Source organism: Aquarana catesbeiana, linkage group LG13 (genome assembly GCF_042186555.1).
Source record: "Aquarana catesbeiana isolate 2022-GZ linkage group LG13, ASM4218655v1, whole genome shotgun sequence".
Lineage (NCBI taxonomy): Eukaryota > Metazoa > Chordata > Amphibia > Anura > Ranidae > Aquarana > Aquarana catesbeiana.
The window spans coordinates 127,802,994-127,822,534 of NC_133336.1; the positions used below are offsets into that span (position 1 = coordinate 127,802,994).

Genomic DNA, 19,541 nt, shown 5'->3' on the forward strand with positions numbered 1-19,541 from the left:
GTTTTGGGTCATTGTCCAACTGTACTGTGAAGCGCCGTGCAATCAACTTTGCTGCATTTGGCTGAATCTGGGCTGACAATATATCTGTAAACACTGCAGAATTCATCCGGCTGCTTCTGTCCTCTGTCACATCATCAATAAACACCAATGACCCAGTGCCACTGGAAGGCATGCATGCCGATGCCATTACACTGCCTCCACCATGTTTTACAGATGATGTTGTGTGCTTTGGATCATGAGCTGTTCCAAGCCCTCTCCACACTTTTTTCTTCCCGTCATTCTGGAACAGATTAATCTTAATTTCATCCATCCAAAGAATGCTTTTCCAGAACTGGTCTGGCTTTTTTAAATGTTTTTTGGCAAAGTCTAATCTGGCTTTTCTATTCTTCAGGCTTATGAATGGTTTGCACCTTGGTGAACTCTCTGTATTTGCTCTCATGAAGTCTTCTCTTGATTGTAGACTTTGACAATGATACGCCCACCTCCTGGAGAGTGTCGTTCACTTGTCTGGATGTTGTGAATGGGTTTTTCTTTACCAGAGAAAGGATCCTACGATCATCCACCACTGTTGTCTTCTGTGGATGTCCAGGCCTTTTTATGTTGCTGAGCTCCGCAGGGAATTCTTCTTTCCTCAGAATGTACCAAACTGTTGATTTGGCCACTCATAATGTTGCTGCTATCTCGTTTGAATCCTTACAATGGCCTATTTAACTTGCAGCTTCAGCTCCTTTGAATGCAAGATGTAGGTTCACAGCAATAGGTTCCAAATGCAAATACCAAACTTAGAATCAACTCCGGACCTTTTACCTGCTTTATTGGTGAAGAAATAAGAGTAGCCCACACCTGGCCATGAAACAGCTTTTGATCAAATTGTTCAATTACCTTTGGTACCTTGAAAAAGGGGGATGGCTATTCTTAAGAGCTGTAATTCCTAAACCCTTCCTCCGATTTGGATGTACATACTCTCAAATTAAACCTGAGAGTGAGTTATTTCAGCCTACATCCATTTTATAACTATAGCTTGAATATGTTTTGGTAAATACCTAAAAAAATACTAAAATTGTGCCTGTGTCCAAATATATATGGACCTAACTGTATACCTAAATACCGGCCCAGTTTCCTCTCTACTACCCCTTTTTAAAGCACCTTGAGTGGATCCATCTTTTAGGGCTTATGCGGTTCCCATGTGCCGATATATCTGGATACAGTGCCTTTGGTAAATATATAAATATAGAAGGGGCGTTCAAGTCAAACCAGGACTTTTGAGTTTATATAATAAAAGAACATATTTCAAGGAGTTACATATTTAGTTACATAGTAGGTAATGTTGAATAAAGACAATAGTCCTTTCAGTTAAACCTTTGTAGGTGTTGGTTTGTCAGTGTCTATAATCATTTCCCATATCCCTGTATGTTGTGTTCTTTAACAACTTCAGCCCCAGAAGGTTTTACCCCCTGTATAACCAGGCCATTTTTTACAATACGGCACTGCGTTATTTCAACTGACAATTGTGCGGTCATGCAACGCTGTACCCAAATAAATTGATATCCTTTTGTTCCCACAAATAGAGCTTTCTTTTGGTGGTATTTGATCACCTCTGCAGTTTTTATTTTTTGTGCTATAAACAAAAAAAGAACGACAAGCACTGATCACCGCCATTACTAGTAAAAAAAAAAAAAAAAAAAAATTAATAATAAAAATGCCATAAAAATATCCCCTATTTTGTAGACGCTATAACTTTTGCACAAACCAATCAATATGTATGAAGAGGTAAGTAAAACCTTGGACAGAGGGGTGGCTGTGGACGTGGTTTACTTGGATTTTGCAAAAGCGTTCGATACAGTTCCGCACACACGGCTCATGTGTAAGCTAAAGTCTACAGGGTTGGAAATATCAGTTTGTAAATGGATAGAAAACTGGCTAAAAGACAGAATTCAGAGAGTAGTGGTTAATGATTCTTACTCTGAATGGTCTAAGGTTATCAGTGGTGTACCCCAAGGTTCAGTGCTGGGACCCTTACTCTTTAATATCTTTATAAATGATATTGGGTCTGGGATCAAAAGTAACATTTCTGTCTTTGCAGATGACACCAAGCTATGCAGTGGAATAACGTCCTTACAGGATGTCTCCAATTTACAAGCCGACCTCAATGCACTGTCTAATTGGGCGACTATGTGGCAGATGAGGTTTAATGTTGAGAAATGTAAAGTTATGCACTTGGGGGCTAAGAATATGCATGCATCATACATTCTAGGGGGAGTACAACTGGGGGAATCCGTAGTGGAGAAGGATCTGGGGGTTTCGGCAGATCATAAGCTCAATAATAGCATGCAATGCCAAGCTGCGGTTTCCAAAGCGAGCAAAGTTCTTTCTTGTATTAAGAGAGGTATGGACTCCAGAGAGAGAGATATCATTTTGCCCCTGTTCAAATCATTAGTAAGACCTCATCTGGAATATGCCGTTCAGTTTTGGGCACCAGTTCTCAAAAAGGATATCGGGGAACTGGAGAAAGTGCAGAGAAGGGCAACCAAACTGATAAGAGGCATGGGGGAGCTCGGCTATGAGGAAAGATTAGAGGAACTGAATTTGTTCACTCTTGAGAAGAGGAGAATAAGGGGGGATATGATCAACATGTTTAAATATATAAGGGGTCCATATAGTGAACTTGGTGTTGAGTTATTCACTTTACGGTCAACACAGAGGACAAGGGGGCACTCTTTACGACTGGAGGAAAAGAGATTTCATCTCCAAATACGGAAAGGTTTCTTCACAGTAAGAGCTGTGAAAATGTGGAATAGACTACCTCCAGAGGTGGTTCTGGCCAGCTCAGTAGATTGCTTTAAGAAAGGCCTGGATACTTTCCTAAATGTACATAATATAACTGGGTACTGACATTTATAGGTAAAGTTGATCCAGGGATAATCCTATTGCCTCTCTGGGATCAGGAAGGAATTTTTTCCCCTGCTGTAGCAAATTGGAGCATGCTCTGCTGGGGTTTTTTGCCTTCCTCTGGATCAACTGTGGGTATAGTATTGGGTATATTGTTTTTTTGTTTTTTTTGTTTTTTTATGGTTGGACTGGATGGACTTGTGTCTTTTTTCAACCTGACTAACTATGTAACTATGTGCTTATTGCTATTTTCTTTACCAAAAATATGTAAAAGAATACATATTGGCCTAAACTGATGAAGAAATGTGTATATTTTTGATTTTTTTGGGGATATTTATTATAGCAAAAAGTAAAAAATATTGGGTTTTTTTTCAAAATTGTTGATTTTTTTTGTTTTTAAAAAAAATAAAAACCGTAGATGTGATCAAATACCACCAAAAGAAAGCTCTAATTGTGGAGAAAAAAGGACCTCAATTTTGTTTTGGTACACAGTTGTCAGTTAAAGTGACGCAGTGCTGTATCGCAAAAAATAGCCTGGTCATTAAGGGGGTAAAGCCTTCCAGGGTTGAAGTGGTTAGGTGGTTAAGATGCACGCCCAAGAGTCTTTTAAAATGATCCATTCTCTCCACTGACACCACCAATTGTGGAAGAGAGTTCCACATCCTTATCATTCTAACAGTGAAAAACAGCCTACTCAGCTAAAGGCTAAACCGCTTGCTTCTCCTCCAATCTCATTGCGTGGCCTTGTGTCCTCTTACACTCCCTGAGACTGAATTGTTTTTTTCCTACCCTGGGCTCACCATTGAGGTATTTGTAAATTGCTATCATGCGTCTCTTCTTTGGACTCTCTCCAGCTCCAGCACATCCCTTATGAGGACTGGTGAACAGAATTGGATGGAACACTCCAGATATGGCCTAACCAGAGTTTTATAAAGTGGCAGGATTATAGTTTTATCTCTGGAGCATACTTTTTAATGCATGCTAATATTCTGTCAGCTTTGTTAGCTGAAGCTCGAACATTGCATGTTATTGCTCAGTCTGTCTTCTGCTAGGGCCCCCAGATCTTTTTCCATCCTTGATTCCCCCAGAGGTTCTCCCCCTAGTGAGTAGCTTGCATTTATGCTTTTAGAACCCAAGTGCATTACCTTCTATTTCTCCATATTAAACCTCATTTGCCATGTAGTTGCCCACTCCATTATTCTGTTCAGGTTTTTCTGTAAAATGTCTATATCCTAATGTGAAGTTATTGCCCTGCTTATTTTTGTCTCCACAAAAACTAAGATTGAGCTATGTATCCCGTCCTCTATATCCTTTATGATTGAATTAAACAGTATTGGTACCCCACTTACCACTCCAGACCACTCCAGACCAGTCTGAGTACACGTTATTTATCACTACACTTTGGACGCACCCCTGCAACCAGTTTTCTATCCAAGAACAAACCTTATGGTCCAAGCCTGCAGACCTCAGCTTGTAGATTAAGCGTTTATGGGGAACTGTGTTGAAGCTCAATTTCTCGTAGAATGTTAAAAGATTGATCTGGTAGGAACGACCCTTCGTAAACCCATTATGATTACTACTAATGATACTGTTTTCTTCAGAAAACTCTTGGATATAGTTCCTTATCATCCCCTCCAATAATTTACCTACTATTGATGCTAGGCTGACTGTCCCGTAGTTTCCAGTCTCTGCCATTTTTTGAATATTGGTACCACATTGGCTTTTCTACCATCAGCTAGTACAATTCCTGTCAGTATGCTGTCTGCAAAGATTAGGCATAATGGTCTAGCTATAACCTGACTGAGTGGAAACTGAATTTATTTTTCAGCATACTCCCCTGCTACATTTTGACACTTATTCAAGCGTTTAATGCCTGGAAAGCTTTGGAATAGAAAGATTTGTCAGTACGCTTGAACCATCCTAAGAAAGCCTGCGTCACTTTGTCATTAATGCTGAAATAGTAACCACCGATTAACTTTTTTAAGGGTCCAAACAGGTTGAATCACTCGTAGAGAGTTCTGGGCTGTAATGTGCACTTAGTGCGGTGAGAAGTATGAGCTTGTGTGTTGTCCTGGACAAGCAGGACACCCTTAATGATCAACAGGGGTGTAGATAAGGGGGATTAGGGGGTTCAAACTGCCCCAGAGTGTCCTGCCCAAATGCTGAATCAGTGTGGGGCCAGGTGCTGGCTAACTTTGCCTGTGTCATCATGGGACATTCTGTAACACTACCTGCAGTGAGCTTATTTACCTCTGGTGTTCAGCCTGGACACTGTGTCGACATCTCCTGAATGCAGAGCAAGCAGAGACCACAGCTGAGAGCAGGGGATCGTGGGATATATTGTCCGAGGAGCCAGGGTTTGCATTGGAGCCAGACTGCTGCAGAACTGAAGTTCCAGCCGGCTAGAAGAGAAGAATACTGGGTGTGGACAGAAATAGCCTGGACTGGGGAGGAGTCTTTCTCTTGGGACTACTGCCTTCAGCTGAGAGCAGAGACCCAGCCGCTCTGGGGAATGTGAGCAGGCACCACCGCCTAGGCAGTGTGGAGAGTCTCCGGAGAGTGAGTGAGTTAGACCCACCATTGCCAGCTCGCTGTCAGGTGAATGACTTATGGGGTTCACTCTCATTGTCACGGGTACAGTTACAGCAGGATCCCAGTGTAGCTAACTCCTCAACCAGGCATCCTTCACTGGTTGCAGACTCTTCAAGAGCCTGTTGCGGGACATCCTATTCTCTTGAGACTTGGTATCATCCAGATTGGTGAGTGGGCAAAAGTCCAACCTGTGTACACTGCACAAAGACACTGCATGCAGATACATTTATTCCATCTCATTACATTAAAGCCTCAAAAAGGAAACACTTTGCACATGCTATTTTCTGTTGCTGGTCGCCAATGCAGAGCAATCCTTCTGGGCCTTTGTTGAGTTAGCTGAAGACAATGAACATCTACACCACAAGGACTCCTCCACTATCATTTCTTCCCCCACTTAAACCACTGCACACATTAAGGGGAACTCTACTCAAAGATTAATTATTGCATCTCTTGTAACTTGTTGTTTTATACAGTAATTGTGCTACAAACTTGTTGGGCCCGTGGCATCAGGATTCTTCCCTTTTATACCTGGGGTCATAGGTTCTTTCAGGACCTACTGGTTACTACTGTTTGACTTATTGTGATTTTCTTTATATTGCATACCCTTGGCTTACTTACCAAGAGTAAGAGTTTAAAGGGGTTGTAAAGGTTCCTGTTCTTTCACCTTAATGCATCCTATGCATTAAGGTGAAAAAACACCTGTCAGTGACCGACCCCCAGCCCCCCCCGTTTTACTTACCTGACCCCTCCAACTTGTCCCACGGGGATGCGCCATCTCTCTGTCTGGGGTTCTCGGGTGTTGATTGGATAGATTGATAGCAGCGCAGCCTTTGGCTCCCTCTGCTGTCAATCAAATCCAATGACACGGCCAAATCCTGCATTCGCCGTCTATGGACACCGAATGCTGGACTCGGGAGTGCGCCCACAAGGTAACCTTCCAGGACAGCGCTTCTCCCAGGGGGTTATCTGAAGTGGGGAGAAGCTAAGAGAGCCACCGAGGGACCCCAGAAAACGAGCTGCACAGTGGAGGTAAGTATGATATGTTTATTTAGAAAAAAAAAAGAAAAATTAACTTTAGTGTCACTTTAACACTGAAAGATATTTGCCTAAACCATTCTTGTTCTTATCTGCTTTAGGAATCTTAAGTAGAATACTTTTTTACTTTGCTATAGTCTGGTGTCTTTGTAATTGCATTAACACATTGAAATACTGTAAGTAAGAACCCAGGGTGTTAGAGGTTTCGGGAGGCTTGCAAGGTCAGGGCAACCTTTGGGGTTAGCCATCTTCCAGTGGCACCACTCAGCCTCAGCAACATTGTAGGCTGTGTAGCACTGAACTAGCTCAATATAGCGGCTGACAAAACTCAAAGTCTGAACTTTCATACTCCAAACCTGCATGGTCCTAGTGCCCAACCTGTCGCTTCCACCTGTGCTATAGCTGCACTGAGAAGGAATGGAGGCTGAAGTAAGGGGGATCTCTGAGAACTATGATATCTAAATGAGGGCTCTGGGGACCATGATATAGTAGGGGGGGTTCTGAGGATCATGATGTAAGAGGGATCTCTGAGGGCCATGATCTGGGGGGGGGGGCTTTGGGGACCATGATGTAAGGGGAGGCTATGGGAACCTTGTGGGAATATAAGGAAGTGGGACTCTGGAAACCGTGATACAAGGAGGCGGGACTCTGGGGATCTTGAAATTTCAGGTTTGGCTGGCAGGGGGCAGGCCTCCTTAAATACTCAGGGTCAGCCCAGCTGGGGAGGAGTTGTGATCGGATGGAAGATGGAGATGGAGTGTTAGGCTGTTGTGGCCTTGGAGGGAGCCCCCCAGTCTGGTAGGGGGGGGGGGGGGACTTGACCTTCTAACAACACAAGGAAGTGTCCTGGACAGGAGTAAGGAGAGCACTGCCTGGCAAGTCTCCAGGGAGGAACAACAGAACGCAGCCAGGAGGGCTGGTGAGTGACACACAGTCAGAAGGACTGCGGAGGCACGCCTGAGAGGACTGGGAGAGTCCAGTCTTGGATGAGTGAACTGTGGTGTCACGGGCAGTGGAGAGAGGCAGCTGCAGCCAGGAGCTGAAGATGGGATCAGTAGCCATGTGGGACAGCTAACATTGGGGCTATCTTCATTTTTTCTACACCAAAGGGGTCCTGCGGGCACTGCCTGCAAAGGGCATTTGCTTTGGGCCTGGCTGAGCTAGTGTCAGGCATGCACATCAGTGCTAGCTGGTCCAGGGAGAGATTATCTGCAAGCAAGTTTGTGCTGGAGGAAGTTGTATATACTGGAGATGTATATCATTCTCAGTCCCTACATCAGTGGTTCTCAACCTGGGGGTCAAATGATTTTCCAGGGGTCACTGAATCCTGGGCTGTTCCTGAAGCCTGCACCGCTCTCCCAGTCTTTTTCCGGCCGCCCAGCAGGCTGTTCCTGGAGCCTGTGGTCGCCCACTCAGCCTCTTTGCAGCCGCCCATTCAGTTCACAGCATGGCTGGGGGGGCAGAGACTAGAGGTCAGCTGACTAGTGAGGAATGTGAAGTGGGAGGGGCTTGAGGAGACCCTATCTCCTGATTTTGGCATACGTGTCACTGCTATAAGACATTACAAAGTCGGAGACACCGTGAGTAACACTACCTGTGATTATAGTTGCCATTAAAAGTCCACACTACAGTTCTCAGATCAGCAGATGACCTTGATCAAGAGCACCTAAGTTGGCTGATCAGAACTTCTCCCAGCACTGCCACTGATCCCAACTCCCCACCAAGGAGTAAGAGAAGGAATAAAAATAGAAAATACGTGGAAGGGAGAGGAAAAGAGGGGGAGGAACAAAGAAAAAGGGAGAGAAAGCATAAGAGAAAACATGAAAAACGGGCTAGAGAGAGGGATGGGGAAAAAAAAAACCCAAGAAATTAGGATAGAAAGAGATAAAACGGAAAGAAAGGAGAACAAAGAAGGAGTGGTACATCCTAAAATGTACCATAAGGGGTTTTAATACTGTACGAGCGGAAGGGGTATCAAGGGGTCATGGCACTAGAACGGTTGAGAACCACTGCCCTACATTGTCTTTTTGATCAACTGGGCATCTCATATCTACCCCATCCCTATCCAAGTTGAATTCCCCTAATAAAAATAACAAAAAAAACAAAGTGCATGGATTGTTTTCTGTCTAAGGAGTGACTGAAGATTGTGTGCCTTGCTGGGCAGGGTGACAGATGGACTACAACAACCAACAGCCCAATGGGGGTACCCGCTCCATTTATAATGGTTGTGTGACTATTATCGCCTTTTTAATTGCAGTCGCATTTTGTTTAGTGGCTAAAAGTCAATATAAGGTTGAACTTTAGCAGAAAAAGGCATACCTCCCAACATTTTGAGATAGGAATGAGGGACACCTACTTGCAAATGTATGTAGGCATAGGACACACCCCTTTAACCACCTGCCATCCGCGCTATGGCCGAATGACGGCCACAGCGTGGCCTTGAATTCCCGGGAGGCCGTCATATGACGGCCTCCCCTGTGCATGTGCTCTGCGCACGCCCTGCAGGGCGCGCGCCGAGTGCGCTGTGATTACCGAGTCACTGAGACTCGGCTGATCACCGATCCGAGTAAGGGGCCGGTCCCGGCCCCTTACCATGTGATCAGCTGTCAGCCAATGACAGCTGATCACATGATGTAAACAAAAGATCGGTAATCGTTTTTTTTTTCTACTCACGCTGATAGCGCGAGTAGAAAAAAAAGCCGATCACCGGCTCAGATGAGAGGGACAAAGGTCCCGAAGTGGAAGAGGCACATCTGCCTCATCTTTGCCAGTTAACAGTGCCACCGAACAGTGCCCACCAGTAGTGCCACCGAACAGTGCCCACCAGTAGTGCCACCGAACAGTGCCCACCAGTAGTGCCAATCAGTGCCACCTAGCAGTGCTGCCTATCAGTGTAACAGATCAGTGCCCATTATTGCCACCCATCAGTGCCCATCACTGCCACCCATCAGTGCCCATCACTGCCGCCTATCAGTGCCCATCACTGTCGGTGTCTTGCTGAGAAAGTTCCCTCGGCGGATAAGGACCCCCCCTGTACTGCGCAGGCGCAGCGCCTGCGTAGTACGAACTACTATGAGCCTCCAGAGATAGCCGAAGCTCAAAATCTTCAATCAGCTGTACATGGCGCCCTCGCCCTAGGTCCAGGTTCCTTCCCCACCATCCAAGTGGACCTAGAGCCGAGCGAAGCGAGGCCGTGCCCGAAGTGTGGCGAGCGGCCCTCTTACAGGCGCTGTGTACAGCTGATTTTCACCGATTCACCTTTGGCTATTTCTGCCGGCTCCTACTGCCGAAGTGTGGCGAGCGGCCCTCTTACAGGCGCTGTGTACAGCTGATTTTCACCGATTCACCTTCGGCTATTTCTGCCGGCTCCTACTGCGCAGGCGCAGCGCCTGCGCAGTAGAGGGGGGTCCTTATCCACCGGCAGAACACCGCCTCATCAGCGTACATCAATGAAGGAGAAAAATTACCTGTTTTAATTTTTTTATAACAAAATATTTAAAAAAATTTTATTATTTTTTTTTTTTAATTCAGTCTTAACATTTTTTAACAAAAAATAAAAACTGCAGAGGTGATCAAATACCACCAAAAGAAAGCTCTATTTGTGGGGAAAAAATGATAAAAATTTAATTTGGGTAGTGTTGTATGACCGCGCAATTGTCATTCAAAGTGCGTCAGTGATGAAAGCTGAAAATTGGTCTGGATAGGAGGGGGGTTTAAGTGCCCCGTAAGCAAGTGGTTAAAGGAGAATTAACCAAAAAAAGTTAATGAAATCCACAAGGACTTTTTTTTTACCTCTACTATTCCTTCATATTGGCTTTTAAAATATACAAATGCAGCCATTTAGAAATTGGATGAAAGGTTTAGCGCTGGGAAACACTTCTTGATAGATTAAAATTGCATTTTGTATACATACCTCCCAACATTTTGAGATGGGAATGAGAGATACCTACTACCAAACGTATGTAGGCATAGGACACGCCCCCTGCCACACACCCTTAAAGGAGAATTAACCAAAAAAAAAAAGGTTAATTAAATCCACATGGGCTTATTTTTCACTACTCTTCCTTTATATTGGCTTTTAAAATGTACAAATGCAGCAATTTAGAAATCAGATAAAAGGTTTAGCACTGGAAAACACTTTTTGAAAGATAAAAAGTGCATTTTATATACAACTATATAGATCAGACCAAAATGAGGGACAAATGAGGAGGAATGAGGGAATGAGGGACAGAGGGACATTGTTCCAAATCCGGGACAGTTGGGAGCTATGTATATACAAATATATAGATCAGACCAAAATGAGGGACAAATGAGGAGGAATGAGGGACAGAGGGACATTGCTCCGAATCAGGGACAGTCCCTCAAAATCAGGGACAGTTAGGAGCTGTAAAGGTGTACTGTCTGACACTTCTTTGAAAAAGTCTAGTCTGCTTAAAATCCCACAAAGCTCTGTTGTCCCCTTTAGTTGGGATGGGGTATTTGAGGTGTCCCTGGCATGGTGGTCTTTGTTGTCCTGGTGGCACTTTCTGACAGTGTCTATGAGAAGAACAGACAATAATGAGATATTCCTGACGCCCCCACCCATTGCCTGGGCGCGGTCACGTGACTGTGACGTCTCTTCGGGCCTCTCTGCATAACTGTTCCGGGAGATGCAGATAGAACGGCGCCGCTGACTGAGGACGGCGATACCGGAGCTGGCCGCTGTGTGACCCCGGTGTTGTCCCCTCCCTCGGTATGTTGCCGTGCTGGCAGGGAAGATGACGGGCCGCTACTGAAGCTAAGAAGAATGCAGGCAAAGCGGAGTGGCATCCCGGGGGCAGAGCGGACAAGCCATCACTAGCCGTGCCATGTTCCCTCACCCCCTCTACCAGCTCCCTGAGCACTTCCAGATGGGCACGTATAGCGGCGGCTCCCCCACCCTGAGACGGATCCCCTCTCACCCCCTATCCCGGCCCCGGACCCCCAGCACCATGCTGCCCTCCATGCTGATGTTTGGGGTGATCGTGGCCTCCTGCGGGTTACTGCTAATGATTGAGAGGGGCATCCTGGCTGATGTGAAGACCCCTCCACCCCGGGGAGACCTGGCATGGCGCTCGCACAGCCGGGGTGAGGTACACCGGCAAGAGGACTTGGACTATGAGATCCTGCGGGACATCCGTAACCGGACAATGAGCAGCATCTGCGGCCAGAAGAACATGCCCCACAGTCCCTGGGACCTTCCTCCGGGCCAACGCAGGACCCTGCTCAGACACATCATCGTCAATGACAAGTACAAGTTCCTCTACTGCTATGTGCCCAAAGTGGCCTGCTCCAACTGGAAGAGGGTCCTCAAGGTGCTGGATGGCCACCTGGAGAACGTGGACGTCAAGCTGAAGATGGACCACAAGAGCGACCTGACCTTCCTGTCTGACCTCTCGGCGGACGAGGTCACATACCGCCTGCGCCATTACTACAAGTTCTTATTTGTCCGGGAGCCCATGGAGAGGCTTCTGTCTGCCTACCGCAATAAGTTTGGGGAAATTAAAGATTACCAGCAGAAGTATGGCATGGAGATTGTCAGGAGGTACCGGGAAAAGCCCGGAACATCCCAGGGGGAGGATGTCACCTTCTCTGAGTTCCTCCACTACCTGCTGGACGAGGACGTGGAGAAGATGAATGAGCACTGGATGCCCATCTATAACCTGTGCCAGCCCTGTGCTGTCACCTATGACTTCATAGGATCTTATGAGAGGCTGAGGGAGGACGCCAACACAGTTTTAGAGGCCATCAATGCCCCACCGTACATCCAGTTCCCTGAGAGACAGGCCTGGTACAAGCCCGTCACTAAAGAGACATTACATTACTTCCTATGCAATACTCCCAGGGGTCTTATCCGAGAGCTTTTACCCAAGTACATCCTAGACTTCTCTTTCTTCGCATATTCCCTTCCCAATATTACCAGTGAATATTGTAGAAACTAAAGCTGGCCAACACAAGTAGCCTGCGGGCTAAAGGGAACCATGCTTCCATCTACTCTACAGATGTTGGATGGACAACTCTGCCGCTACAGCCGTTTTTGGCAGTTGGCCCCACCTGCTGTCACAATACCCAAACAGTGCCTTGTATCTGATTGGATGCTGGTGCTTTTCAAGGAGACAGTTTTTATTTTTTTTTGCTCAGCTCCTTTAATTCTTCAGTAGTTGAACATCTTGGGGGGGGGGGGGGGGCTGTGGTGGCCAATAGGGCCACCCACTTAGCAAACTTCAGGTGGTTCATCAGGAATGACAACAATTTGCTCTGAGTATGGTCAGCTTAAGGTTTTAAACTGGGATATTTAAAGCTCAACTGAACTATCGATTTAGGCTAGATTCACATTATGCAAGTGCGGGACTGCATGTAATTGCGTACTTTTCTGCACCCATATTAAAAATGCGCTGTTGTTAACAAACGCATGGGGGTGAGATTAATTCTTAATGCCACCCCCATGCACTGTAAACCGCAGCTTTTGTCCTGTGCTGGGAACCACATAGCACTATGTAGTTTCCCTGTGGCTGCAATTTTGGAAAGGTACAGGGACCTTTTCTCTGTTTTTTCCATTGGTACAGCAGCCCATTCAAATGAATGGGCTGCTGTGCAGTCCAGGAAAGCGGCATAGCCTTAAAGCTGAACTCCAGGCAGATTTTTTTCATTACTATAAATGTCCTTTCATTTTAGGAATGTCTTTGTGTTTTGAAATATAAAAGTGTAATGATGTCACTGCTCGCTATAATCGGACAACCCAGTTTCAGTCTGACCTGCCCACATCATTGCATCAATGAAAGGCATTGCCTTCTGTACATCAAACTATGCAATGATGGTGGGTGGGTCAGATCGGGATTCTGACCCACTCACTGTCATTGCGTCATTTGTATGGGAATATCACCACCCTAGACTAATCGGCTACCTGACCACTTTCACTCCAATGAACAACTACAATTGCCATTGCATGATGGGAATTGTAGTTTCCACAAGCGGTACCGCACAGTTAGTGGTTGTGACGTTCCAGCCTCCATGAACCCTTATTTGGGTTGCTGGCTGTAGCTGCGTTTTTTGAATGGGAATGATGTCGCACAGTTTTTTAAGGTGTATATATAAATAGTTTAAGTTTTGTTCCAAATGATTAGGAGTTCTCTAATGCACGTATCTAATGGCACTTATGGAGCAAGTTTAGCAGGAAACCAACTAAATATATTCCAGGTAAGTCATACCAAAAGTGTGTTCAATGACTTATAATTTGATTTCTTTTTAAAGAAGCTATAGCCTGGGTAGAAAAGTATGTCCCTTGCCAGAATGCTGTGGAAAGGGAACCTTGCTCTCTATATTTAACTTGTGGTCTCTCTGCAGATGTCTGATGTTCCCCTGCTGAATCAGAGCCAGAGCTATAGGTCTGATTCAGCAGGGGGCATATCAAACCTTTGCAGAGAGACCTCTGTTTTTCCACACACGGGCAAACATCAGATTCTGCTGCTGGTGGCAGGGGACAGGCTTTTCTATCCAGGCAATAGCTGACTACTTCATCTGAAATCGCACAATTTCAAAGCCACATGTCAGTGCGACTTGGAAGATATCTGTACAGCTTCATGCACAGATGACTATACAAGTCACACCCAAAATTGCCAAAAGTAGTGCAGGAACTACTTTTTCAAAACGATGCAGCACCGCGAAGTCGGCGGCGCACTGTTTTGAACAGTGTGATTGCCGGCAATAACATGCGATTTGACAAGTCGCTCCAATGTGAACGAGAGCTAAGAAATGAAAAAACTTTAAGATTATACAATTTTGTTTTGATGCACCTGGAATGTATTTAGCAGATTTAGGCTGAAAGTTCAATTAAGCTTTTACATGCATTTAAAGCCCAAACTTTTTTTCTGTTTTTGGATAGATTAATGAGCAATTAGAACCCCTGTCTGATTTTTACACCTGTCTGTGTCATTACTGGGCACATGCATTTTCTCTTCTCTTTCAGAAGAACCTCTGTCACCAGGAAAACTGGGTTCATTTACACCAGGGCAGTCCCCTGCGGTGCGTTAAACACATGCACTTTATGTTACACATTAACGTGTGTTGTGTGAAGACTATTAATGAGAATGGGCTGCCAATGCACCCAAGGAGATCAACAACTAGACCTGCTGCAAATTTGGTCAGTATACTGCAATGCAGATGTGTCGAGATGCCATTTGCAAATTACTACAACACACTATTATGAATAAGCTCTGAAAGTGAGAGAAAATCCAAAAGTTGTTAGCTAGCTAAAGTTGGCCATGCACTGTACAGTCTGATTGTACAATCTCCATGCAATCTTCTTTAGAGTTACCATAACTATGTAAAATGAGGACAAACCAATTTGTATCAAATCAGCCAGGCCCTTCCACTACATAATTGATGATAAATCTAAAGGAGATTGTGTAGTGTATGACCAGCTTAATATTTCATCATTTCTTACTATGTCCTCATCAGTGGTTTTCAACCTTGGTAAGTCTGGGGCCTAGGGAATTCTTCCAACTCTTTCCATGCCCCAACAGTAAAAGAAAAGTTTATATGCTATAGGTTTGGGAATGCAAACAATTTAAAAAATGTATTCAATTGGGAGCAATAGACACAGTGACAAAAACTATTTAAAGGGATTTTAAACCCTCAAGGTTATTCTATGCATTAACGTGAAAAACCTGTAGTGCAGCAGCCCCCCAGAGCCCCCTGTTACTTACCTGAACCCGATCGTTCCATCGACGGGGATGAGCACAGCAGCTCCAGCCGCTGTCTTGGGTCCCCATTGGATAGATTGATAGCAGCGCAGCCATTGGCTCCCGCTGCTGTCAATCAAATTCAGTGGCGCGGGGCCGAGTCCTGCTGTCTGTGTCAGTGGACGCAGCAGCAGGACTCAGTAGCGAGCCCGCACAAGTGTCCTCTTGGAATGAGGGTCCTCGAGGGGGCACTCGATATGGGGAGGAGCCAGGAGCGCCGCTGGGTGACCCCAGAAGAGGAGGATCTGGGCCACTCTGTGCAAAACCCTTGAACAGAGGAGGTAAGTACAACATGTTTGTTATTTTTATTTTTTTAAAAGCAACCCCTTTAAGTCTATTTAAAGCTTGATATTGAGATGAAATAAATGATTAGGAGTCTAATGCACATATCTAATGGCACTTATGGAGTAAGTTTACTTGTATCTAGGCATTTAGCCTGAAATTAGCTAAATATATTCCAGTTAAATCATAACAAAAATGTGTTCGATGAATTTGTATTTTGCATGTACAGTGCATGTATTTTGTTTGGACCACCAAAAAAGGGCCATGTTGCATTGTATGAAAGACAGTCATTATGGAACACTTTTTAAAAGGCGAAGTTCACTTTTGTGTAAAAAAATTATAAATGCACATTTTTGCAAGTAAAAAATCTGCATTTATTATTTTTTTTCTCAGTAGCTTGCAGAATATGGAGCCCTTGATCAGTGGATCATGGGTGCAATGTCAGGCTCCTGTAGACAATTTGTCCAGCTCTCTGTCAGTACCTCTGTACAGGCATATAATTGCTGAGTTGCAGGAAGATTGAACTATGAGGATGCTGATCAAGCATGTTTGCAGTCCAATTTGAACTACAAGTGTGTCTGCAATGGTGGAAGAAGGGGCTTGTAGTTCATGTATTCATAGATTGCTGTGAATGAATGACACAGCTGTGCAGGCAGAACTCTGCACAGCCACAATGATTTTTAATGTGACAGCAGCTGCAGGGAAGAGGAACCTGTTACAAGAGGGGACTTATGGGGTGAGGGAGATTGGCGATTAGCAACATGTTGAATGTTACACCCTAAATACTGGTGCAACGTTGCTTAATTTGAAAATAAAAGTCAGCAGCTACAAATACTGCAGCTTCTAACTTTTAATATAAGGACACTTACCTGCCCCGGGAGCCCGCAATGTCAGCACCCAAAGCCGACCTGTCCCTCAGCTCCGGGGTGCAGGCGCCGGCATCATTACTAAGGGAAACAGGAATTGAAGTCTTACATCCTGTTTCCTACTGTGCATGCGCGAGTCGTGCTGCACTTTCTGAACGGTGCCTGCTGTCTTCTGGGTGGGACCTTTGTCTCACAGAAGGCAGCGGGGGGGGGGGTGTAGACATTACGTATTTCTTTCCCCAGAAGTGGGAGCAGTTACCTGGATTTGACAGGTATCTGCTCCCCCCTCCCCCCTGAAAGGTGGCACCAGAGGGGGAGGAAGAATCCGATCCTCGAAAGTTCCATTTATGGGTGGGACTCCATTTTAAGCTCTGCACCAATGCAGCCTCCCATAACTTCCAGAGTGCTGCACAATGACAGCGTGCTTACGTGTATTAAGGCATCAAGTTTGGAAACCTACTAAAAATAATTTGGCTGTAATGCATCCAGCTACATTTTTTTGCAGTGTATCACAATGCACATATAAAAGTTAAATAAGCTTGATTGTTGGTGCCAGTGACAGGATTTAAAACCACTAGCATTGGTGTCCGTATCAGTGGCTGCAATAAGCCCCAGCATTAGTGTCAGTGGATGCAATATTAACACATCAGCATTGGTGCCAGTGGCCACAATAAGTCCCACAGTGGTGTCAAAGGCTGCAATAATGACCACCAGCATTGATGTGAGTGGCAGCACTAGTAACCCACTCACCCAACATTGGTGGTCACTGGTAGTGCTGTTAACCTCCTCATTGGCGGGGGGATCGCAGCCTTTGTCTGCAAGCGCTAATCTTTGCTGTTCTTCAGAACGGGTTCCCAGAATGGAATTTGTTCATAAGTAGCGGATGTACTGTGCACTAAAGTTAATTTTAGGGCACACAAATTACCCAATTTTTTGGGTAAAATATTAAAAATGGGGTTGCACTGAGTAAATAGATACCCAACATGTCAAACCTTAAAATTGTGTGCAGTGCACCTTTGAAACGGTGACAAACTTCGGTACCCTATTTTTTCAATAGGCAACGATTCAAGTCCATACAGGTATTGCTTTCACTTCGGTGTGCGTGGGGATATGTAACATATGTAGTGCAATCAATGTTTTTGTGCGTAGACATCCCCAATACATGCATCTATGTTCGTACATGTGGGGGGGGGGGGGTTAAGTGTTTAGGTGTAACAAATTTTTTACACTTTTGAAAAAAGATTGTTTACTAATTTACTAACTTTTTTTTTTCATCACCTAGGGGACAAAAAGTCCCTATGTGATGAATTTTTGGGTGACAGGTTCTCTTTAACGGTCTAAAAAGCTTTTACTGGGGTGTGTGGAAGCAATCTGGTGGCTTCACAGCTGCTGTTAGTGTGTGCAACCCCCCCCCCTGCTGCCACCATTGTACCTTCATTGGTGGTCAGTAGCAGTATTATGTTATTAACTTCTCCTACCCCATTGGTGGACAGTGGCCATGTTTTAAATAACCCCACTACCCCCTCATGTGTCAGTGGCTGTAAAATGTATCCCCTCCACACTAGTGGTAAGTGGGTTACTTACCTGATCGCGTGCTTCCACAACGCTTTCTCTCTGTTTTGCTTGTACTGTCTGGCAGAGATCACTTCACCTGACAATACCATTTTTGTATCGGTTCTTGATAATGGAACACAGAGCATTCCGTCACCCTACTGCTGCTCTGCTATCTGCCAGGCCTACAAAGCCACAGAGAAAAGGCAGGGTCTTCTATCTGGTTATGTTGGCCCGTTAGACAAGCTGTTGAGAACCACGGATTTGCAAGAGAGGAAGTAAAGAGAAATCTCCCGAGATGGGACACAGCTGACAAAGAAAAACCTTGCCTAATTTAAAAAAAAAAAATCTGCTTTTTGATTTACTTTAACTATAATGCTGGAGATTTATACATTGTTTGTATCTGTGTATATGATTCATCTGGATAGCCATCTTTTTTTCATTTTTAACAATTTTCTACTTTAAAAAAAGTATTATTATGTTTTGTTGCTTTATTTACTGTATACCAAGTATACAAATATGACAAGTATATAAAATTATGTCTAGTACAGTATACCCTTCTAAGCCCGACCTACAGACATCCATCTTCCCAAATCTATGCAAACAGAAGCAGAAATGTTCTACATTGTTTACATATCTGTAAAATTCACACTGCTCTGTCACCAGCATTTGCTGAATATCCTCTCTGTATTTGGCAACCGTTTGCACTGGTAAATGTAACCAAAGATTTTGTAGAATCAGTTCAACCTATTTTTTGGAAACAGTATGTCATTTCTATTGTGATATTTTTTCAGATAAACAGCTGTTTTATGCATCATACTTAAGTCTTGGCTGATTATTTCAGACAGGTTTGTGCCTGCTATGTTTTAACTCATTCAGCGTCAGCACTAAGATGTAAAACAATACCTCAGGAATTCATCTACACAATTTTCTTTCACTGATTTAGCTTCAGGCCACATGAAAGCACTTTTAGGGCTCATTTACACATGCTTCGGCTTCAACAAGGCTTCGGACACTAGGGTTGCCACCTCATCCCTCAGAGTTCTATGGAGGCTTTGTTTGAAGATGCTTTGAAGCATCACTGAAGCTACATGGGGTATACTTTTTGAAGCGAAGCAAAGCAAAAGCAGGTGTCCGATAGGGTTGCCACCTCATCCCTTTAATCCAGGACACATATGAATTACACAGGTTCTGAGGCTAATATAATGCAGATCAGGCACCAAGTGAGTTTAATTACCACTTTAATTAGCCACAGAATCTGTGTAATTTTAATATGTGTCCTGGATTAAAGGGATGAGGTGGCAACCCTATCGGACACGCTTTGTTAAAGCTCTCTGAACGCTAGTGAAAGCTCCTGTCACTAAATAAAATGGTTAGCTTACAGTCCTGTTTACACCTGCTTTTGCTTTGCTTTGCTTCGGCTTCGCTTCAAAAAGTATACCCCATGTAGCTTCAGTGATGCTTCAAAGCATCTTCAAACAAAGCCTCCATAGAACTCTATGGCAAAGCTCACTTGAAGCCCCACTGAAGCCTCATTGAAGCACCAAGCAAAAGCCAGGTGTAAACA

At 44.6% G+C, this 19,541-nt stretch overlaps 1 protein-coding gene across 1 annotated transcript; it reads left to right on the forward strand.

The window, feature by feature from the left end:
• The first annotated feature begins 11,113 nt into the window (after positions 1-11,113).
• On the forward strand, positions 11,114-18,793 carry CHST14 (carbohydrate sulfotransferase 14). Its single transcript, XM_073609951.1, has one exon. It carries the CDS (start codon positions 11,364-11,366, stop codon positions 12,474-12,476), a length of 1,113 nt encoding a protein of 370 aa, XP_073466052.1. The 5' UTR covers positions 11,114-11,363; the 3' UTR covers positions 12,477-18,793.
• The last annotated feature ends 748 nt before the right edge of the window (positions 18,794-19,541 follow it).

Bases quoted from the DNA above. Each gene is read 5' to 3' on its own strand.
- CHST14 (XM_073609951.1), top strand. From the start codon at position 11,364: ATGTTCCCTCACCCCCTCTACCAGCTCCCTGAGCACTTCCAGATGGGC.